Source organism: Coenobita brevimanus, chromosome 65, assembly GCF_032717465.1.
Source record: "Coenobita brevimanus isolate Jiangsu-jjx chromosome 65, ASM3271746v2, whole genome shotgun sequence".
NCBI classification, from domain to species: domain Eukaryota; kingdom Metazoa; phylum Arthropoda; class Malacostraca; order Decapoda; family Coenobitidae; genus Coenobita; species Coenobita brevimanus.
The window spans coordinates 39,518,456-39,536,364 of record NC_137018.1 but is presented as its reverse complement, the minus strand read 5'-3'; the positions used below and the strand labels follow the sequence as shown (position 1 = coordinate 39,536,364).

General features: G+C 41.1%; 1 protein-coding gene across 2 annotated transcripts in view; it reads right to left on the bottom strand.

Annotated features, from left to right (window-relative positions):
• Positions 1-17,909, bottom strand: part of tou (bromodomain adjacent to zinc finger domain 2B toutatis) — an 860,023-nt gene that overhangs the window by 277,735 nt on the left and 564,379 nt on the right. For both annotated transcript variants that reach the window (XM_080276402.1, XM_080276403.1), the window contains one exon: positions 13,428-13,546. In XM_080276402.1, coding sequence (XP_080132528.1) covers positions 13,428-13,546 — 119 coding nt within the window. The remainder of the gene's footprint in view (positions 1-13,427; positions 13,547-17,909) is intronic.

The following is a 17,909-nucleotide window of genomic DNA, read 5'->3' as shown; positions in this document are numbered from 1 at the left end:
ATTTATCTGAATACTATAATTTTATGTTTTAATTATTGTACGAAAAATTTGTGGATAACTGAAATCGCGTGAAAAAAGTTGGCGTGAATTAAGGGCTTACCTTATATATATATATATATATATACAGCTACCGCAAATTGACTTAGTACCTCCCCTCACAAGGTATTAAAAAACACAGAAATCACCGTATATCACTATGTTTGTTCTTGAAATGCCATTCATTAATGCGAAATCATGTTTCCCTTGTTTTTCAGGACCAGTTGGATGTGTTTTGGCATGGAATCCATTAGATCTCTAAAGTAATCCAAGGACATTTCTTTGCACCAAACATGTGTCAGTTCAGTCTTGAGGTTGTCCACACTGGGTGTCTTCTTCTCTGCCATGATTTTCTTCATCTTTGCCCAGCAGTTTTCTATCGGATTTAGATCTGGACTGTTGCCAGGCCAGTCGAGGACCTCAATTCGATTATCCTGAAGCCATTTTGTCACCTTTCTTGACTTGTGACATGGATATGAATCGAGCATGAAAAAGTTGCACCCATGAATAGCAAAAAAGCTTAACAAACGATCTTTCAGAACTTGAATGTAACGGTCACCATTCATCATCAAGTTCTTAGGAAGAAAGTAAAGGCCTCCCCTTCCCATTTCCCCTGAGAAACACCCCCATATCATTACTGATTGTGGGTGCTTAACAGTCAGCACCGTGTAAGCAGGGTCATATCAACAACGGGAGGCAGGGCGACAAGCCCTGCCAGAACGCACCAGGAACACTTGGAATGTGCTTTCATCAGAAAACATAACTTTTCTCCACTCGCCCGATGTCCAACATGCATACTTCTTGGCAAATGGAATGCGCTGCTTCTTCATGCGGTCAGTGAGAAGCAGTTTCTTGGCTGCGGTGCTGCTTGGCAAAACCCAGCTCCTTCTGCAAGCAGTGTTGGATAGTTCAAATTGAGACGTCCCGTAACAGCTGGGGATGCATTCTCTTCAATTCTGCTGCTGTCAGTCGAAGATTCTTGATTACTTCCCTCTTCAGAAGCGTATCTGTACCTCTGGAAGTCGTCTTCTTCTTTCCACCACCATGCTTGTGTTCTGGTGGCAAGCCGCATGCTGCAGCAAGAATTTTCATGATGGTCGACTTTGCACGTCCAGTACATTCACAAATCGTGTCGATAGGGACATTATCCTGCCTCCATGCAATAAGGACCCTCTCATCCCATGAGCAGTACTTTCCAGGCATGACAACTCGACTCTAGGAAAATAACAGGGCAAACAGTAATGCATACGAAAAAAGAGGGAGGTGCAAGCTCAGAGCGATGGGAATATATACTCCCACTCTCACTTCTGGGAAAGCACTGACGTGCTGAGTGTTTCACCACCTCCCGCCAACACCAGAGGAGTTGCCAGTGACTTCTTGCCCAAAAGATTCACTTGGTAGAGGTGGAAACACAAAACAAAGACAGACAACTCTCCCATAGCAATTCTGTGTATGTAGGTCCTAAGTCAATTTACACTGGGTGTATATATATATATATATATATATATATATATATATATATATATATATAGATAGATAGATATATACTATATATATATATATATATATATATATATATACACACACACACACGATACCCCTTGACGCGATGCCCTGGCTTAACGATGGGGGGTAGAAATGCCACCATACCCTGCCTAAAGATGGCCAAACCCCAGTTTATTGATGATGTTTGATTTTTTTTTTTACTGACATTGATGATAATTTAGACTAAAATTGTGTGTTCAGGTTGATTTATAAACTGTTTTTAGTCGTCATCATTGTCATCATCATCATCCGGACCTCCTTTCCCACCCAAGGGCAGGGTGAGGAGTAGCAATGTTCTGACAGCACAAACTTGCCCAATCCAAATAGGCCACACTTCCATTCACTCATCATTCAAGTCCCTGGAATCCTGGCTCTACCAGATACGCCAAAAACATTCACCACATTCTGCAGCTTCACACAAACGTATCCGATAGAGTCAATCAATCAACTGTTTTCAGACTTAAATTAATTTGTTTTAGCCATAGGTGACGTGAACATTGTCATTTTGGGATACAGTTTACTAAGCTTGATTTACTCCAGACTTATATTTGATGATTTTCAGATTTTATTTGTTGGTTTTAGTGAGTTATTTACAGGTGTTAGGCTTAGGGTAGCTTCCTTGACAGCTGTTAGACCATTTAGATTGGCTTAAAACTTGTTTTGGGGCTCACTTGGTTGGGTTTTGCGCTAGGGTTGGGGTAAACCCATGGCTGGAAAACCACATTAATCTCCAGGTTAAAAGTACCCCAATATACAATACTCCGCCTAACAATGGGGTTTTACCTAACCAATTACATCGTTAAACCGGGGTATGTCTGCACACACACACACACACACACATATATATATATATATATATATATATATATATATACAGTACAATCCCAGCTATCCGGTATCCAGACAAACGGAATACTCAGAACAACGGGAAAATTCAAGGGCTGGTAAAAATGTCAGTAAGTTATAACTGTGCGCCAATTTGAATGGACCGCCAAACCGCCGTTTGATTGTGTCACGCGAGGCTGGGGGAAGTCAGACAAAGCGAGGTGAAGGCATTTCCGGCTGATGTAAATCCCTAGCAAATCCTCTTAACCACCCCTCCTCTCCCCCTCTTTCCCGTACTTGAATTCAGTCATCCTCCACACCCTCCAAAAATCACCAGTCTGCGTTTTGCCACCAGACAGTAAACAAGGTCTTTTGCTGTTGTGTTCCTCTGATAGACGGTAATTTGTACACTCCAAAATGCCTGAAGTGCAAACTAAACGTAAGCGTATCGTGCTTACCTTGAAACAGAAGCTGGACATACAGTATGCAACAGACTTGAAAAAGGCGAACATTATAAAACACTAATGGCTGAATATAAATGTTAATAGGAATGAAAGTTTACTTTGTTGGAAGAAAAATAAATAATATGCCTCCATTTCATACGTACATCATTTATTTTATTTTCTGCAAAACAGCTGAGTGGCGGGTGAGGGGTGGAGTGATGGAGGTCAGGTAGGGAAGAAGAAGAAGTCGGAAACGTAAACAAACTCACGTGAGGGCACAAGTGTTGTGATAATTCTACAGTGCAGTCTTAACACATCATCAGTTCACTAATAAATGTTCAAGCTTTTATTTATTTATTTTATTTTTCAATTTTTATGAGTACAGTACATATAATGAATACAGTAATTCGGTAAACAATGAACTGGTGTAATTTGCAGTACTGCAAATTGCTAGACATTGCACACGTGCGTTATGACCATGGTGTGTGTTTACAAGGCAGTTTTTCAGGCGGAATCTCTTAGTGTAACCCCTAATGTGACTGGTGAGTACCTGAACTGTATTTACTGCTGTGATAGCCTTTGTATAGATTTGATTTGAAAATCAGAAATACGGGAAAAATCTGTAACCGGGATGGTAAATTCCCCAAGCCACCCGGTTAACTGGGATTGTACTGTATATATATATATATACAGTGCTCGTCAGAAGCATCGAGCGCCTATGGCCGGGCGTGCAATACTTATGGCCAAAAAAGAATCACCCGTTTTGGGTAGTAAAAATTGAGCCAGAAGTTTGCGGCGCTAGCATGACATCACGGTACCCTGAGGCCTTCCTATGCGCTGGTTGGTTCCCGCCTCAGTTGCCTACGGGCTGCATGAGAGAGAGGAACTCCGCCGCGTCTCCCCCTCTTTTTGCGCCATTTTTTACCGAGTGTCCCACAGTGTTTTGGCTTTCGTCACTTTGTTATGGCACCTACCCATGAAATATCGAGTGAAATCATATCCCAGATCATTGCTCTAAAGGAGGCCGGCCACCAAACGAAGGAAATTAGTGAACTGGTTGGCATGGCTCAATCGACAGTGCGTAGGTGGTGCGCGCGGTTTCGAGTGGAAAACAGTGGTGACGTTCCCACAAAGAAACCACGGTCTGGTAGGCCTAGGACAACTTCCCCGAGGTCTGTTAATGTTTTAAAACATGCAATGGAGTCTAATCCTCGTGTGAGTGCAAGTAAAAATAAAGGAGAGCAACCCGGAAGTGTTTGGTGAGGTTTCTGTGCGCACAGTGTCTTGAAGGGTCCAAGAACTTGGTTACACAAGTCAAAGGCCTGTGAGAAAGCCTCTTCTCGCTCGTTACCAGCAACTTCATAGGCTTGCCTTTGCTAACAAATACCTTAACTGGGGTGAGGAGCAATGGTTGTCAGTGTTGTGGTCTGATGAGGCAACGTTTAGTGTTACCTGTAATAGAGGAGCATGTGTGTACCAGCGCCACTTGACCCACGTTACGTTGAAAGCACAGTTAAAAATCCTGAATCGCTCATGGTATGGGGTTGTTTTTCTGGTAAAGGTTAGGGGAAGTTTGTTGTGCTTCCCAAGAACTGCAGAGTGAATCAGGATGTTTATCTGGAGCTTCTGTGTGATCATTTACCAGAGTCCTTCGAGCTAACTGGTGCACGAGTGTTTCAGCAGGACGGTGCACCTGCTCATAAGGCCAAATCGGTTAGCAATTGGCTTCATGACTGCGAGGTATCATTCATGAAAGACTGGCCAGGCAATAGCCCAGACCTCAACCCGACTGAAAATCTCTGGTACCCCGTAAAGAAGAATCTCCAAGGGAAGGACGTGAGCTCTCTGCCTAAGCTGGAAGCCGCCATTTGTGATTCCTGGGACAAAATACCCTCCAGCACCTCAGGAACCTCGCCCTTTCACTTCCAAGATGTCTCAGGTCCGTGAAGATGCGTAAAGGATACCCTACAAAGCACTAAAGGTACATAAAATGCATTATTTATATGTTTTTTCAATGTTAAAAGGATTGTTTCATAGGAGGGACGCAGGGCACTCGATACTTCTGACGAGCACTGAATATATATATATATATATCTATATATATATATATATATATATATATATATAAGAAGCCTCTGTGGTACAGTGGTAGAGTGTGCATTGTCGTACATGGGAGAACGAGGGTTTGAACCCCGTCAGGGTAATAAACTTTGGGAGAGTTCTTCCGGCTACTATTTTGGCAGACATAAGGGTTGCTGTGGCTGAACCAGTGTCGCATACTATAAAGTATGCTTGCACCCAGTCAGCTTGTGCGGCACCAGCACTATCCTAAATGGTTAGTTATCATTCATAGTACAGTAACATTTATTATAATTACAGTAGTACCAATATATGTATAGGTATATGGTAGGTATTTAGGGTGACTTTTCCTTGGGTTGCTGACATAATTCATTTTTCACCACAAGCTCTATTGTTAGTCCAACACGTTTTTGGTCCAACACGTGACCCATGCATGACAATATTACCGTGCTGGACGCGAGGGTACTGTACAATACTTAGGTATGAAAGGCATCTCGAGGGTTGCCCATGAATGGGGGTGCCACCAATATGTAATTTTTCCCATAAGTTTATGTACAGATTCACAGTATGCAAATTCCTAGTACGCAACGTCCTCTGCCGCCCATATAGGCGCGTACTAGGGGAATGTACTGTATCCTGTTCTTATACAGTATGCTGCATACAGTACCCTCTCAAATAACGGGAGGGTTAAGTTCCTGGAGAGGTCGCGTTAGTTAAAAATGCGTTATTTAAACATAATATTCTCATAAGAAACAATGGTAATATTGGGGGTTACGTTCCTCGACTCTGGGAAAGTCTTCCCATTAGGGAAGTTATGCAGCTCTAAACTTAAAAACAACAATATTAATTTGAAAGAAAATCCATGTAAAAAACAAAAACAATATATCTAGGGAGAAATAAAAAACATCTCAGCCCTAGTTGGGCCGATGCATTGTTTACTTCTCCCCAAATACATACTGTTTACATTTTTTACATGGATTTTCTTTCAATTCTGCTTCATTCACGGCATTGTAAAAGTTCCTCAACATTATTAATGCATTAGATTGTCATAAAAACACTACAGTAAAAGCAACATTTTCATTACAGTAAGTAGGTCACAAACAATAACAACACAGCCTCACTTCACCTATGCAGCACTCATTGTCTACTGCTGTTCCTCCTCACCCTGCTCCCCACCCTAAATTTGTTGTCCCTCCTCGCTCTGCTGTCCTTCCTCTTCCTCTTCTTCTGACTCCCGTGCTACTGGTGATGAAGATAACTCCCTTGAGTTTTCTGTCTTCTTCATAAAGAACTGCTCTATCTTGGTCTGAGTGGTCTTCTTCTTTCTGTTCTGCAGCATCAAGTTGTAACAGTTTAGATCTGCCATCACTTTCCTGGCCAAATTTTGTCCAAAAATGAGCCAAATTGCTCCGAATGGGGCCAAACTTCATTTTCGAATATTATAGTTTGAATAAAACTAGTTTAAGCAACAGGCAAATAAAATATTGTATTTATGCATAAACTACCACACACGGTCTATCAGCTCGGGACTGTCCAAGGCGCGCGCGGCTAATTCAAAACCATCATGTATGTATAGTCGCATTAAATCGAGAAACCCATGTTAGTTCAACATAACTCCTTAAATATTTGTTTGTGTTAAAACAAAAACGCGTTTTTTAAACTCGCTTTAGTTGAGAGGTTACTATACTTACTTAGCCTCAAATAGTGAGGGGGGGGAAAGTAGTACCATACCCAGCAAAGTACTGTATTGGCTGACTTTCACTAATTATATTTGCAATCACTGTAGCATGATAAACTTCAATAAGCACATTAACCCCTTAACCGCGGGGCGTCACTTTCGTGACGCTTGGGAGCAAGGGATCATACCGCGGGGCGTCGCTTTTGTGATTCAGTGTTATTTTGAATTCACACGGGCTTCCAAGTGGGGACTTGTATTCTATCAGTACTGCCAATGTCCAACACTAGTCAGCACTCCTAATCTCATCTGTATTCCCATCCATTGTTGACAATTTAGCCATTTCTCCCCGTTCTTGACTCCCCTCCCTACCCCCCCTCCATTACCCTATCCTCTCGCCTGCCCGGCCGTGCTACGCTAAGTAAATCTTCCCTGGAATTTTTCACTGATTTCATCCATTGAAATAAGCCCTATCCCCTATTCTTATACCAAATAATATATACAAGAAAGAAATAAGGTAAGTGAGAGTGCCATACACCTGGAATTGGCTAATTATCACCTGACAACACCTCACCTGCACTCATTTGCTAATTTTCGCTGTTTATTTCCCCTTCAAATATGCCGTATAGTCTATTTTCGTAATAAATATACATATAAGGAGGGAAGGGAGAAGCCCGAGTGATATTTACATTCACCTGGAACTACCTAATTTATAATGTATTGTCTAGATTTCCTGCCAATCATTTCACTGCTATATATTAGCTGTGTCAAGAGGCTAACATTGGTAGTAATGCATTTCCCTAGGTAGGCCACCACTCCGGCTCACCCTTATCAGTTCACTCTCATCTTCCAATGTGGAGGTATGTCTGTTCGCTCTTGCTAGCTTCAGGGACTTTTCACCCCCATGCAAAGGGCCCTGTGACCTTTACCCCCTACTAAACCTTGTGTGGAAAGAGGTAAAGGGCTGACAATTGATAAAAGAGGGACTACGATCTTTCTATTGAGTAAAACAGTGCAAGTGGAATTGTAAATAATGTGTAAATAATGTGTAAACAGCAAGTGAAAGTAATGAATGTAAATATACGTGAACAGTGGAAAATAGTTTTATAAGTTACTTCAAGTGACAGTGCATAACACAGTGTAAATAAAATACAAATGTAAATAACGTAAATAAAATAGAGAACATAAACAGAAATGTAAATGAGTAGTATTATAAGAATACGAGTATATACCCTAGGAGTAATGAAAGTGAAAGTTTCACTCTAGCATGTCTGAATACTATGAGTTATGAGAGTGAAGGTGAAAGTGACATTCACTCTCAATGCTAGTACAGTACCCTAGCGTCCAACACGGTAATATTGTCATGCATGGGTCCCATGTTGGACCAAAAACGTGCTGGACAAACAACAGAGCTTATGGGGAAAAATGAATTATGTCAGCAACCCTAGGAAAAGTCACCCTAAATACCTACCATATACCTATACATATATTGGTACTATTGTAATTATAATAAATGGTACTGTGCTATGAATAATAACTAACCTTTTAGGATAGTGTTGGTGGGCTTGCTGGGAATGGAAGGTGGTATCCAAGGCTGTAGGTAGTCGTACTGGGTCCCCAGAGGATGGCTGCTGGCGTCACTAGCGGGTAATGGCTGCTGCTCCTCCTCAACCTCCCTCATAAATCCTTCGAAATCACACTCAGAATCACTATCTTCATCCACAGTCATGGAAGGTCCTGCTTCTGCCTGTCCTAGCACTCTGTAAGCCTTCACTGCTGCCAGGATCTTGTCTTGGTTTTTTATTATGGTCCTCATGTTAGCTTCATTCATGTTGTAGGCCTTGGCAATGTCCACTTTCCTCTCCCCTTTCTTCTTCCTCTTGATGCTTTCTAGCTTGGTGGCCTAAGGGAGGTGTCGCCGCTTCTTGGGGTTCTCAAAGGCTTCCTAGGCATCGTGAGCTGGGTAAAATGCAGTAACAAGGGCAGAAAATGCAGCAAGAAAAAAAGCACCTTCCAATGCGAATTATGCAACTGAGTGGCGCAGTGGTGGGAGAAATTTAAACAATACATCACGTGAGAGCAGAAGCGTTTTTAATTAGGCAACATCACGAATACCTCACGATAGTGGGCGGGGGAGGCTACTCGATCGGAAGTTTTTATTGGCTGTCAGCATCACGGGAACGTCCAGTATGACCATGTTGGACCAGGGATGATCATGCTAGAGGCGAACTCTGCGGATTTCGCCCATGTCTCAGAGCTCCATCCATGTTATGCTAATGCACTCACGTTACAGTAATTAAACCAAATTAAATCTTACTAATTACTGCTCTCCGTGCTGGACACGAATCGTGCTGGACAAACGCGTGTTGGACGCGAGGGTACTGTATATGTGTGAGTTTTACGCCAGGTACCCTCTTTTTTTGGATAAGGGCTAAGGCATTGCCCCTGGATAGAGGACTCTGGTTTGGAGCGTGTAGCATTTTATGACCGGATGCCCTTCCTGATGTCTACCAATGACCCTTGGGTGGATTCGATCCTCCGACCCTTCGGTCAGAGCAGAGCGCTCTAACCCACTGAGCCATGGCTACTGTATACAGGACGAGAAAGTGAATGCTACGTATTTTACTGAAAAAAATTGAATCCCTACAGTGACAATAAACTAATACTACTAGAGGAAACTTATGGATAAAGACTGTAGATATATATAAGTGTTATATAGTAATAGAAATATAAAGTGTGAGGGGTTTTATGAATAATAAATGACAGAGTACCAAGAGCGAACTAGCGCAAGTGCGACGGTCAGACGCGCTCGTAATTTTCATCGCTTTCACAGTTTTTTTTTTTTTTTTGATGAGTATGGATCCCAAACTACTTGAAAATCATACAGTAGTGTTTATAGTGTTAATATCTGGCTGTGGTAATCATATTACGGGTTGTTAGGAAATGTAAAGTGGAGACTTCGTTACCCAACTTCAGAGGTCTCCACAAGTCCTACGGTAACCGACGAAGGCTCAACAAACATTCCAGGAGAAAGCTGAAGGTATGTGCCATAAGCATATGTAATTTTAATATTCTAGGACTAATAACTGATTTTTGGCAAAATATTTTTTGAGAGTCTGTCGCAGGCCGAATAACCCCGCGGCACATGCAAAACATTGGTAAACATGCCCGCGGTGTAGGGGTTAAAAGAAAGAAAATGTCAACCATATTTCATGGTTTTCCAATGCTAAGACTGTCACACATGGATACTGCTGGACTGGAGGCAGGAACCAACTCACTTGCCCTCAAATATAGTAACTACAGTACTGAGCTAACACAAAAACCTTATGACTATTGCTGTTACAAATCCTCTGATAAATTACACATGTAATCTGAAATTAACGAAGTATAATTTATCATTATTAACTCCAAATATTGTGCACCACATCACCACCTCATCACCAGGAAAGTTTTGTTTACTCACATTTGCATACAGAAATGTAGTCCTGAAAACTGTTCTAATTATCCCTGTGTTTCTCGTATATTTTAGCCTGCTGAGGAAAATTTTATTCCTAACTTATTAAATGCTAATGCATGGAAAAAACAGCTACAGTATATTATTTATGAATATGAAAGTCTGTTACAAGAAAGGGGGGTCTCTGATAGTGTTATCAATCTGTCACATTCCAATGCTATTTAGAGCCAAAGCCAGGTGATGATCACTTGGCATAAACTGCAACATCGGACACTGACGTTTGTCAGTACATGTACTGACGTTTGATTTTTACAGAATGACCCAAAGCCAGACTAACACAGATAATAATAAATACACTGAGACAAAGAGTTAACTGCACATAGAACAATGTTGAAATAATCATGCTACACTGGGAAGACCACAAACTACAAGAGGCCCATAATTATCAAACATAACTATAAAGGTAACTAGGGAAGGACTCTGTTCTACTAAAGACTGCTAACCTCATCATTCCTATCTATCTATCTATTGCCAGATGCCTTAACCCCTTATATGGGGTGACCACTAACAAATTGCCTCCACATCACCCTGTCCCCCGCCATTTCCCTCCCCTGCTCCCCCCCCTCTCATATACCTCTCCACTCCATCCCTCCATCTCATCCTTGGCCTTCCCCTCCCTCTCTCCCCCTCCACCTCACTCACATACATTCTCCTCATCAGTCTCTCACTCCCCATCCTCTCCACAAGGCCAAACCACCTCAATATGTTTCTCCTACTGCTTCCTATCACAGCCATATCCACACCAAAACATTCCTTCACATCCTCATTTGTCAGTCTGTCTCTCCATGTGACTCCACAGGCTCCTCTCAAATAACTCATTTCCACTGCTCTCACGCTTGACTTGTGTCCCTCCAACAACGTCCAAGCTTCACTTCCATACGTTAAAGTTGGTATCACAATACTGTACTGTCATGTAATAACTTTTTCACTTCCATGCTCACTTTCCTGTTCCTTATCACTGCCTTCAAGAAAGCAGCAACCTTTCTTCCTTGTTGTACCCTTTCAAGCACTTCACCCTCCAAACTTCCATCCTTACTCATCACACTCCCCAAGTACTTAAATGTACTCACAATTTCCATTTCATCATCATCCAACCTCACTGTACATTCACTGACTTCACCTATCTCAAAGACCATAACTTTACTCTTCCCTACATTCATTTTAGATTCCGTTTCTTACACACACTCCCAAACTCATCCACCACCCCTTGCAGCTCCCCTTCGTCTTCACTTAACAACACAGTATCATCTGCAAACAATAGTACAGGAGTTTCCAAACACTACCTTCTCTCATTAGGGCCACTCCAACATCCACTGCCCTATCTTGTATCTCTTTTATTACCCCATCCATATACAGATTGAACAAACATGGAGATATGACACATGCCTGTTTCAATCGAACTTTCAAACAGAAAAATTCACTCAGTTCACTATCCACACGAACTGCAGCCTTAGCACCATTATACATCTCTTCACAGCATTCAACAACTTCCCATCTACTGCATATATTCATACTTTCCACATTCTTTGTCTATCCACCCTGTCATATGCTTTCTCCAAATCCATGAAGGCCATATGCAACTTCTTTCCCTTCTCTAGAAACTTTTCCACTGAAGATCTAAGAATGAATATCTGATCTACACAACATCTTCCCTTCCTAAAGCCTCCCTGTTCTTCTCCAACTAATCCTCTGTTACTTCCCTAACTCCGTTAGTAAGTATCCTACCATACAATTTTTCTATTACACTAAGAAGACAAATGCCCCTATGATTACCACACACTTCTTTTTCCCCTTTCCCTTTGTACAAGGGAATAATTATACCCGACTTCGAATCCTTCGGGACTCTACCTTCCTCCCAGGGCAATCTGCACATCTTCCACATCCATTCTACTACTATCTCTCCCCCATGCTTCAGCATTTCACCACACACTCCATCTCCAGGGACTTTCCCCATTTTGACTTTCTTCATTGTTTCAACAACTTCCATCCTATTGATTTCTTCCTGTCATCATTACAATGATGTCTTTAATTATATTCTTACTGTTGTTGTGAGCCTCAGCTCATCTGGACATGAAACCAGCAGACTTCTGGCTAAAGCTGCCCTTCTTCTGCAGTCCACCATCCTCCATTCAGGGAATAGGGAGGGAGGTGAAGGATGTGTATAATCAAGCAGCAAAATCTAACAGGTGCCACTGCACGAAGATGTTCCTCTCCAGCACCCGTCTGATCTTAGTGTCCAAAAGACTATTCTACCCCACCTAAGAGAAAACCCTCATAGATTCTGGGTCAATGAAGATGTGTTTCTGAACCCTTCACAATAGGTGGTTTCTGATGAGGTGAATAAAACTTCCCGATATTATCCAAAATAAAGATAACAAATGCCTTCATCAATCACATACAACTTAGTATACCCAGTGTATCTCAGTGCAAATAAAAAGACATCAATGTGCAGTACCGCAAGAGTAAACATGATGGAGTACTCTTTTACAAAAAAGATGATACAAAAATAAGGAACTATTAATACAATGCAAATCTATGTGCCCACCAACTGGTGTGAGGGATGAACATCTGACATCGCCCTGCAGCCTTGACCTTCACAGATTGCTTTCATAATTAAATCTCTCCATCCTTGCTTTACCCTGAACCCCACAAAGTCTGGTCTAAATCTGATCAGTATGTTTCAGATGACCATGCCATGTGACCTTGACCTTTGATCTTTCCTTGTGACCCTGTCATTTAATTAACTGTTTTCAAAATCAATGCCCTTATTCTTACCTTACTCTAAACTTTTACACAAAGTTTGGTCTAACTTGTGTAAAAACTAAGTTGACCTTGTCATGTGACCTTGACCTTCACTCTACTGTTCTCAAAAACTACAGATCAACCAACTTGGCTGGCCCTCAACACTTCTACCAAGTCTGGTCCAGATCAGATCAAAAGTGTTTTATTCTGTTCACATCCAGACAAAGTAAAACTATTACCCTACCCTGTGACCTTGACCTTTGACTGTTACCATAGCTGATTCACTTATTCTTGTTTGGTTACCAGTCCACTGAGTTTGGTCTAAATCAGATGAAAACTAATTTAAATTGATTTTGCTAGTTCAAACTTTGACAGCCCTGTGACCTCGACCTTTGACCTAATGTTTTCAAAAGCAATAAGTCACCCCTTGGCTGTCTCTCAACCATTGCTGGAAATTGGAGGAAAACATTTTGAGTTATTCTGTACACACACACACACACACACACACACACAAGTAAAACATAATATCTGCTCTTGCATGGGTACAATGAACATGTACAGCACTCACAGAAGCAAGGACGTCCCTGGGTTCTCCTGGCTGCTGCCCATAGAGGCTCTGCAGAACCTCAAGGCTCGGGGGTAGAGTGGAACCTAGGTGGGGAAAGTCCATGCCCCCTCGCCCCAGACCTAAGGGGGTCATGTGTGCATCTTTGTGGTCACGCTTCTCACCCTTGCCTGTTATGCATATGATATCATTGTTCTTATGACACCTACAATACCTAACAATGGGGCTACATAGAAATCCTACACTTATGGTGTTACTTACTAAAGTAAGCTTATGTATATCATATTATGCACTGCTGTACTACATACTGCAGTACATCAATACGTTAGGAAACTAAAACATAAGTTATTTGAAATAAATGACACTATAATTTTAGATAAGTTATGCTGTACTTTACGTTTTGCTAAAAGTACAGTATGTACTTCTACGATCCAGATATGTGAGAAAAATTCAATATAAAATTTTTCTTATGCCTGTGTGGCACGGTGTTAGTTTAAACAAAAATGTTTATAACACATACGTCAACCTTATTATTGTAGTTCAAAATGAGCATCACATATTTACATAAATTTGACCTCATCTAATGCAAAATTTACTTATAAAAACAAGAGCACATGCATATGTTAAATACAGTGATGGACAAGTAGGTAACCTGATCTGTTTTGTATACAATGCATACAGGTACGGAGTACAATTTTACTTGAGATTTTTTTTTTTTTTTTTTTTTTTTTTTTTCCACTATGTTTTAACAAATTTTGAAGTGATCTGGATGACTTTGTCTTCCACTTTTATTGTAAATCACCAGTTACAATTATACGGCCTTTTCTTATACAGCAATCATAACAGCTTAAAGAAATGGAGACGACCTTGAAGACCAAGGAAAAAATGGCATTAAACATGGTACAGTATTATAAAATATTTATAAATCTAAGAAAATACACACACCAAAATCTGAGCTAGGTCTTGGAAAAGCTTGGCTCTGGCTCTCAAGATTTCATTTATGAAAAGTTGGCTAGTAATTCCAGATCACAAATTTTCTTCATACTAACTATGAATAAATTGAAAAGAAAATGCCAGAGGTGTCTGGAAGAATGTGTGTGTGTGTGTGTGTGTGTGTGTGTGTGTGTGTGTGTGTGTGTGTGTGTCTTTACCTATTTGTAGTATACAGGAACTGAGCTAAGCTCGTGTTGTCCTGTCTCCATAACTACATTATTCAATCTAGTTTTAAATACATGAATGTTCGTTGCCTGCACCACCTCCTCGTCTAAGTCATTCCTAATACTTATGCTTCTATTCGGGAAACTGAACCTTTTAAGATTATTAAGTCATCTACTTTTCCTCAACTTGAAGTCATGACCTCTTGTTTTTCCATCATCCAACACAAAAAGATCCTCTCTATTGACTGTTTCCAATTCTCTTACATTTCTAAATATCGTTATCAAGTCACCTCTTTCTCTTCTCTCATGCAGTGTTGGTAACTTCAGTTTTTCCAGTCTCTCCTCGTGGGTGAGTTCCTTTAAACATGGTATCATCCTTGTCGCCATCCGTTGAACCTTCTCTAGCTTATCAATATGCTTCTTCAAGTGAGGTGACCATACCACAGCCGCATACTCTAGCCTTGGTCTTATCATGGTCACTATCAACTCCCTCAGCAATTCCTTGTCCATATAATTAAAACTCACTCTCATATTGGTCTGTAATCAAAAGTTCCTCCAATGATTTTGTTCATATGTTTTTCTGGTGACAAGTCATCCTGAATAGTCACTCCCAAGTCTTTCTCATCTGTTCTCTTACAAATTATCTCATTGCCCATTTTATATGTTCAATGCAGTCTTTTTTCACTCATTCCCACTTCTAATACATGACACTTCTTGGCATTAAAATCCATTTTCCAAGTCTGGCTCCAGCTGTGGAGTTTGTCCAAGTTCTCTTGCAGTTCCTTACAACTATCAGTATTTTTAATATGTTTCATGATTTTAGCATCATCTGCGAACATACACATGTAACTATATAAACCCTCTGGTAAATCATTTACATAAATCAGAAACATTATTGGGGCTAACACAGAGCCCTGGGGTACTCCACTAGTCACGTTTCTCCAATGTGAAACCTTATCTCTTATAACTGTTCTCATCTGACTACCTATCACATAATCTTCCATCCACTCTAATAGTTTCCCATGCACCCCTTGAAAGGTCTTCAACTTCCACAGCAGTCTCCTATAGGGCACCCTGTCCAATGCTTTCTTTAGGCAAGATAGATGCAATCTGCCCATCCCTCTCTCTCTTGTAAGACATCTATTACCCTATTGTAGAAAATAGGTTAGTAACATATGATCGTCCTTCCCTAAAACCAAATTGTCTTGGTGTTATCACATCATTTACTTCTAAATACTTTATCCATTTTTTTCTAATAAGTTGCTGGCAGATTTTACAAACAATACTAGTAAGTGATACTGGTCTATAATTGAGTGGATCTTCCCTATCTCCTCCCTTGAAGACTGGCACAATACTTGCTCTTTTCCAATCTTTAGGTACCTATCCATTTTCCAGCGAAGTCTTAATGATGACATAAACAGGCCACACTAACTGGTCTGCACATTCCTTCAGGATCCATCCAGACACACCATCTGGTCCCATTGCTTTTCTTTCATCCAAATCCCTTATCAGCTGCTGCACCTCATTCACATCCACTGTAATTTCTGCCATTCCCATCACCCTGGGTTCTATTTCAGTTTCCCTAAATTCCTCTTCCAGCACATTGACTGATTGCAGTTTGTTGTTCATTATTTCACACAATTCTTCTTCTCTTTCACAGGTGTGTGTGTGTGTAGTAGTAGTAGTAGTAGTAGTAGCAGTTGTTCCCTAGGCAGTCTGGCCGAACAGCCCCAAGTCCCTCAGGAAGACCATTGCCGAAACCAGGCTTTCCCACAGAGCATTCAAGAAGTGTATGTAGTGTTGTTGGCGTAGGTGGTTGTGTGCAATGCAGTCTTCCATAATGTGCTTAATAGCATGGGATGCTGTGTTACATCCTGGACAGGCATCAGTGACGGAGTCATCCAACCTCTTTTGATAACTTAAGAGGGCTGGATGATGCCCACATTTCAGCCTGGCCAGTGGACCCTGTCCTCATGAGAGATAGGATTCATATGGGTGGATATCAGAAGGCTGTGCATTCAGCTGCGTGTTGTCTTTCAGTGACTAAAAGGAGCAGCGAGTGATCTGAGTATGGATATGCTTCTGGAGGCTGATCTGATGTGGGTGAGGGGAGACAGATGACAGTATTTCTGTATGATATCATGTACTGGGTGTTGTTGTGATGTTCCTTGGTGTGTGTGTGGATGTGCTGCCATATATTGTAGTGGATGTTGTGGAGGCTGCAGCAAGAATTTGGGTGCCTCTCATGTCTAGATGATCCTTGACTCTGAGGACTTTGGTTTCTTGATGTAGGTGGTCTGTGGGTGTAGAAGCTGTGCAGCCTGTGATTATTTTTTGGGCCTTGTTCTGTATGGTCTGTAGGGTGTTGTAGTTTGTTTTAGGGAGGTTAAGAGCCCAAGCAGAGCTTGCCTAATTCATCACTGAATGTATATACTGTTTGTATAATGTGGTGGTGGTTTCTTTGTTGTGCCAAATGTCTGGGCAAGTGACTTCAAGGCATTGAGTCTTGGTGTTAATTTATTTTTAATGTTTGTGATGTGTTGTTTAAATGACACTGATTGTGTGTGTGTGTGTGTGTATTTACCTATTTGTAGTATACAGGAATTGAGCAATGCTCGTGTTGTCCTGTCTCCATATCCACATTTATCAAGTCTACCTTTACACACATGAATGTTTTTCTCATGCACCACCTCTTTGTCTAAGTCGTTCCAAATATTTAAGTATTTACCTAATATACCTAATTGTGATATACACGGAATGTACTATGCTCGTGGGTTTCCATCGCTGTTTCTCAATAAGTCGAATTTAACTTTAAACTCGTATAAGTTTTTAGATCGGACGATCTCTTTGTCCAGGCTATTCCATAAGTCTATACTTCTGTAAGGAAAGCTATATTTCTTGATATCCTTCAAGCAGCTTGACTTTTTCAATTTCATTCCATGTCCTCTTGTTGCTCTCTTATCCCATACAAACAGATCCTCTTTGTCAATTTTATCTACTCCCACCATGGTCCTGAACACCGCGATCATGTCTCCCCTCTTTCTCCTTTCCTCTAACAAAGGCAAATCCAGTTTTTCCAGCCTCTCTCTGTATGACAGGTCTGTCAGACTGGGGACCATCTTGGTTGCTGTTCTTTGTATTCTCTCAATCTTGTTTATATCTTTCTTTTTGTGTGGGGACCACACTACCGCTGCATATTCTAACCTGGGGCGGATCATGGCCACTATCAATTTTTTCATTTCCTCATCCATATAATGAAATGCTACTCTTATGTTAGTCAAGAGCTTATAAGTCTCTCCAACTATCTTGTTAATGTGCTTTTCTGGTG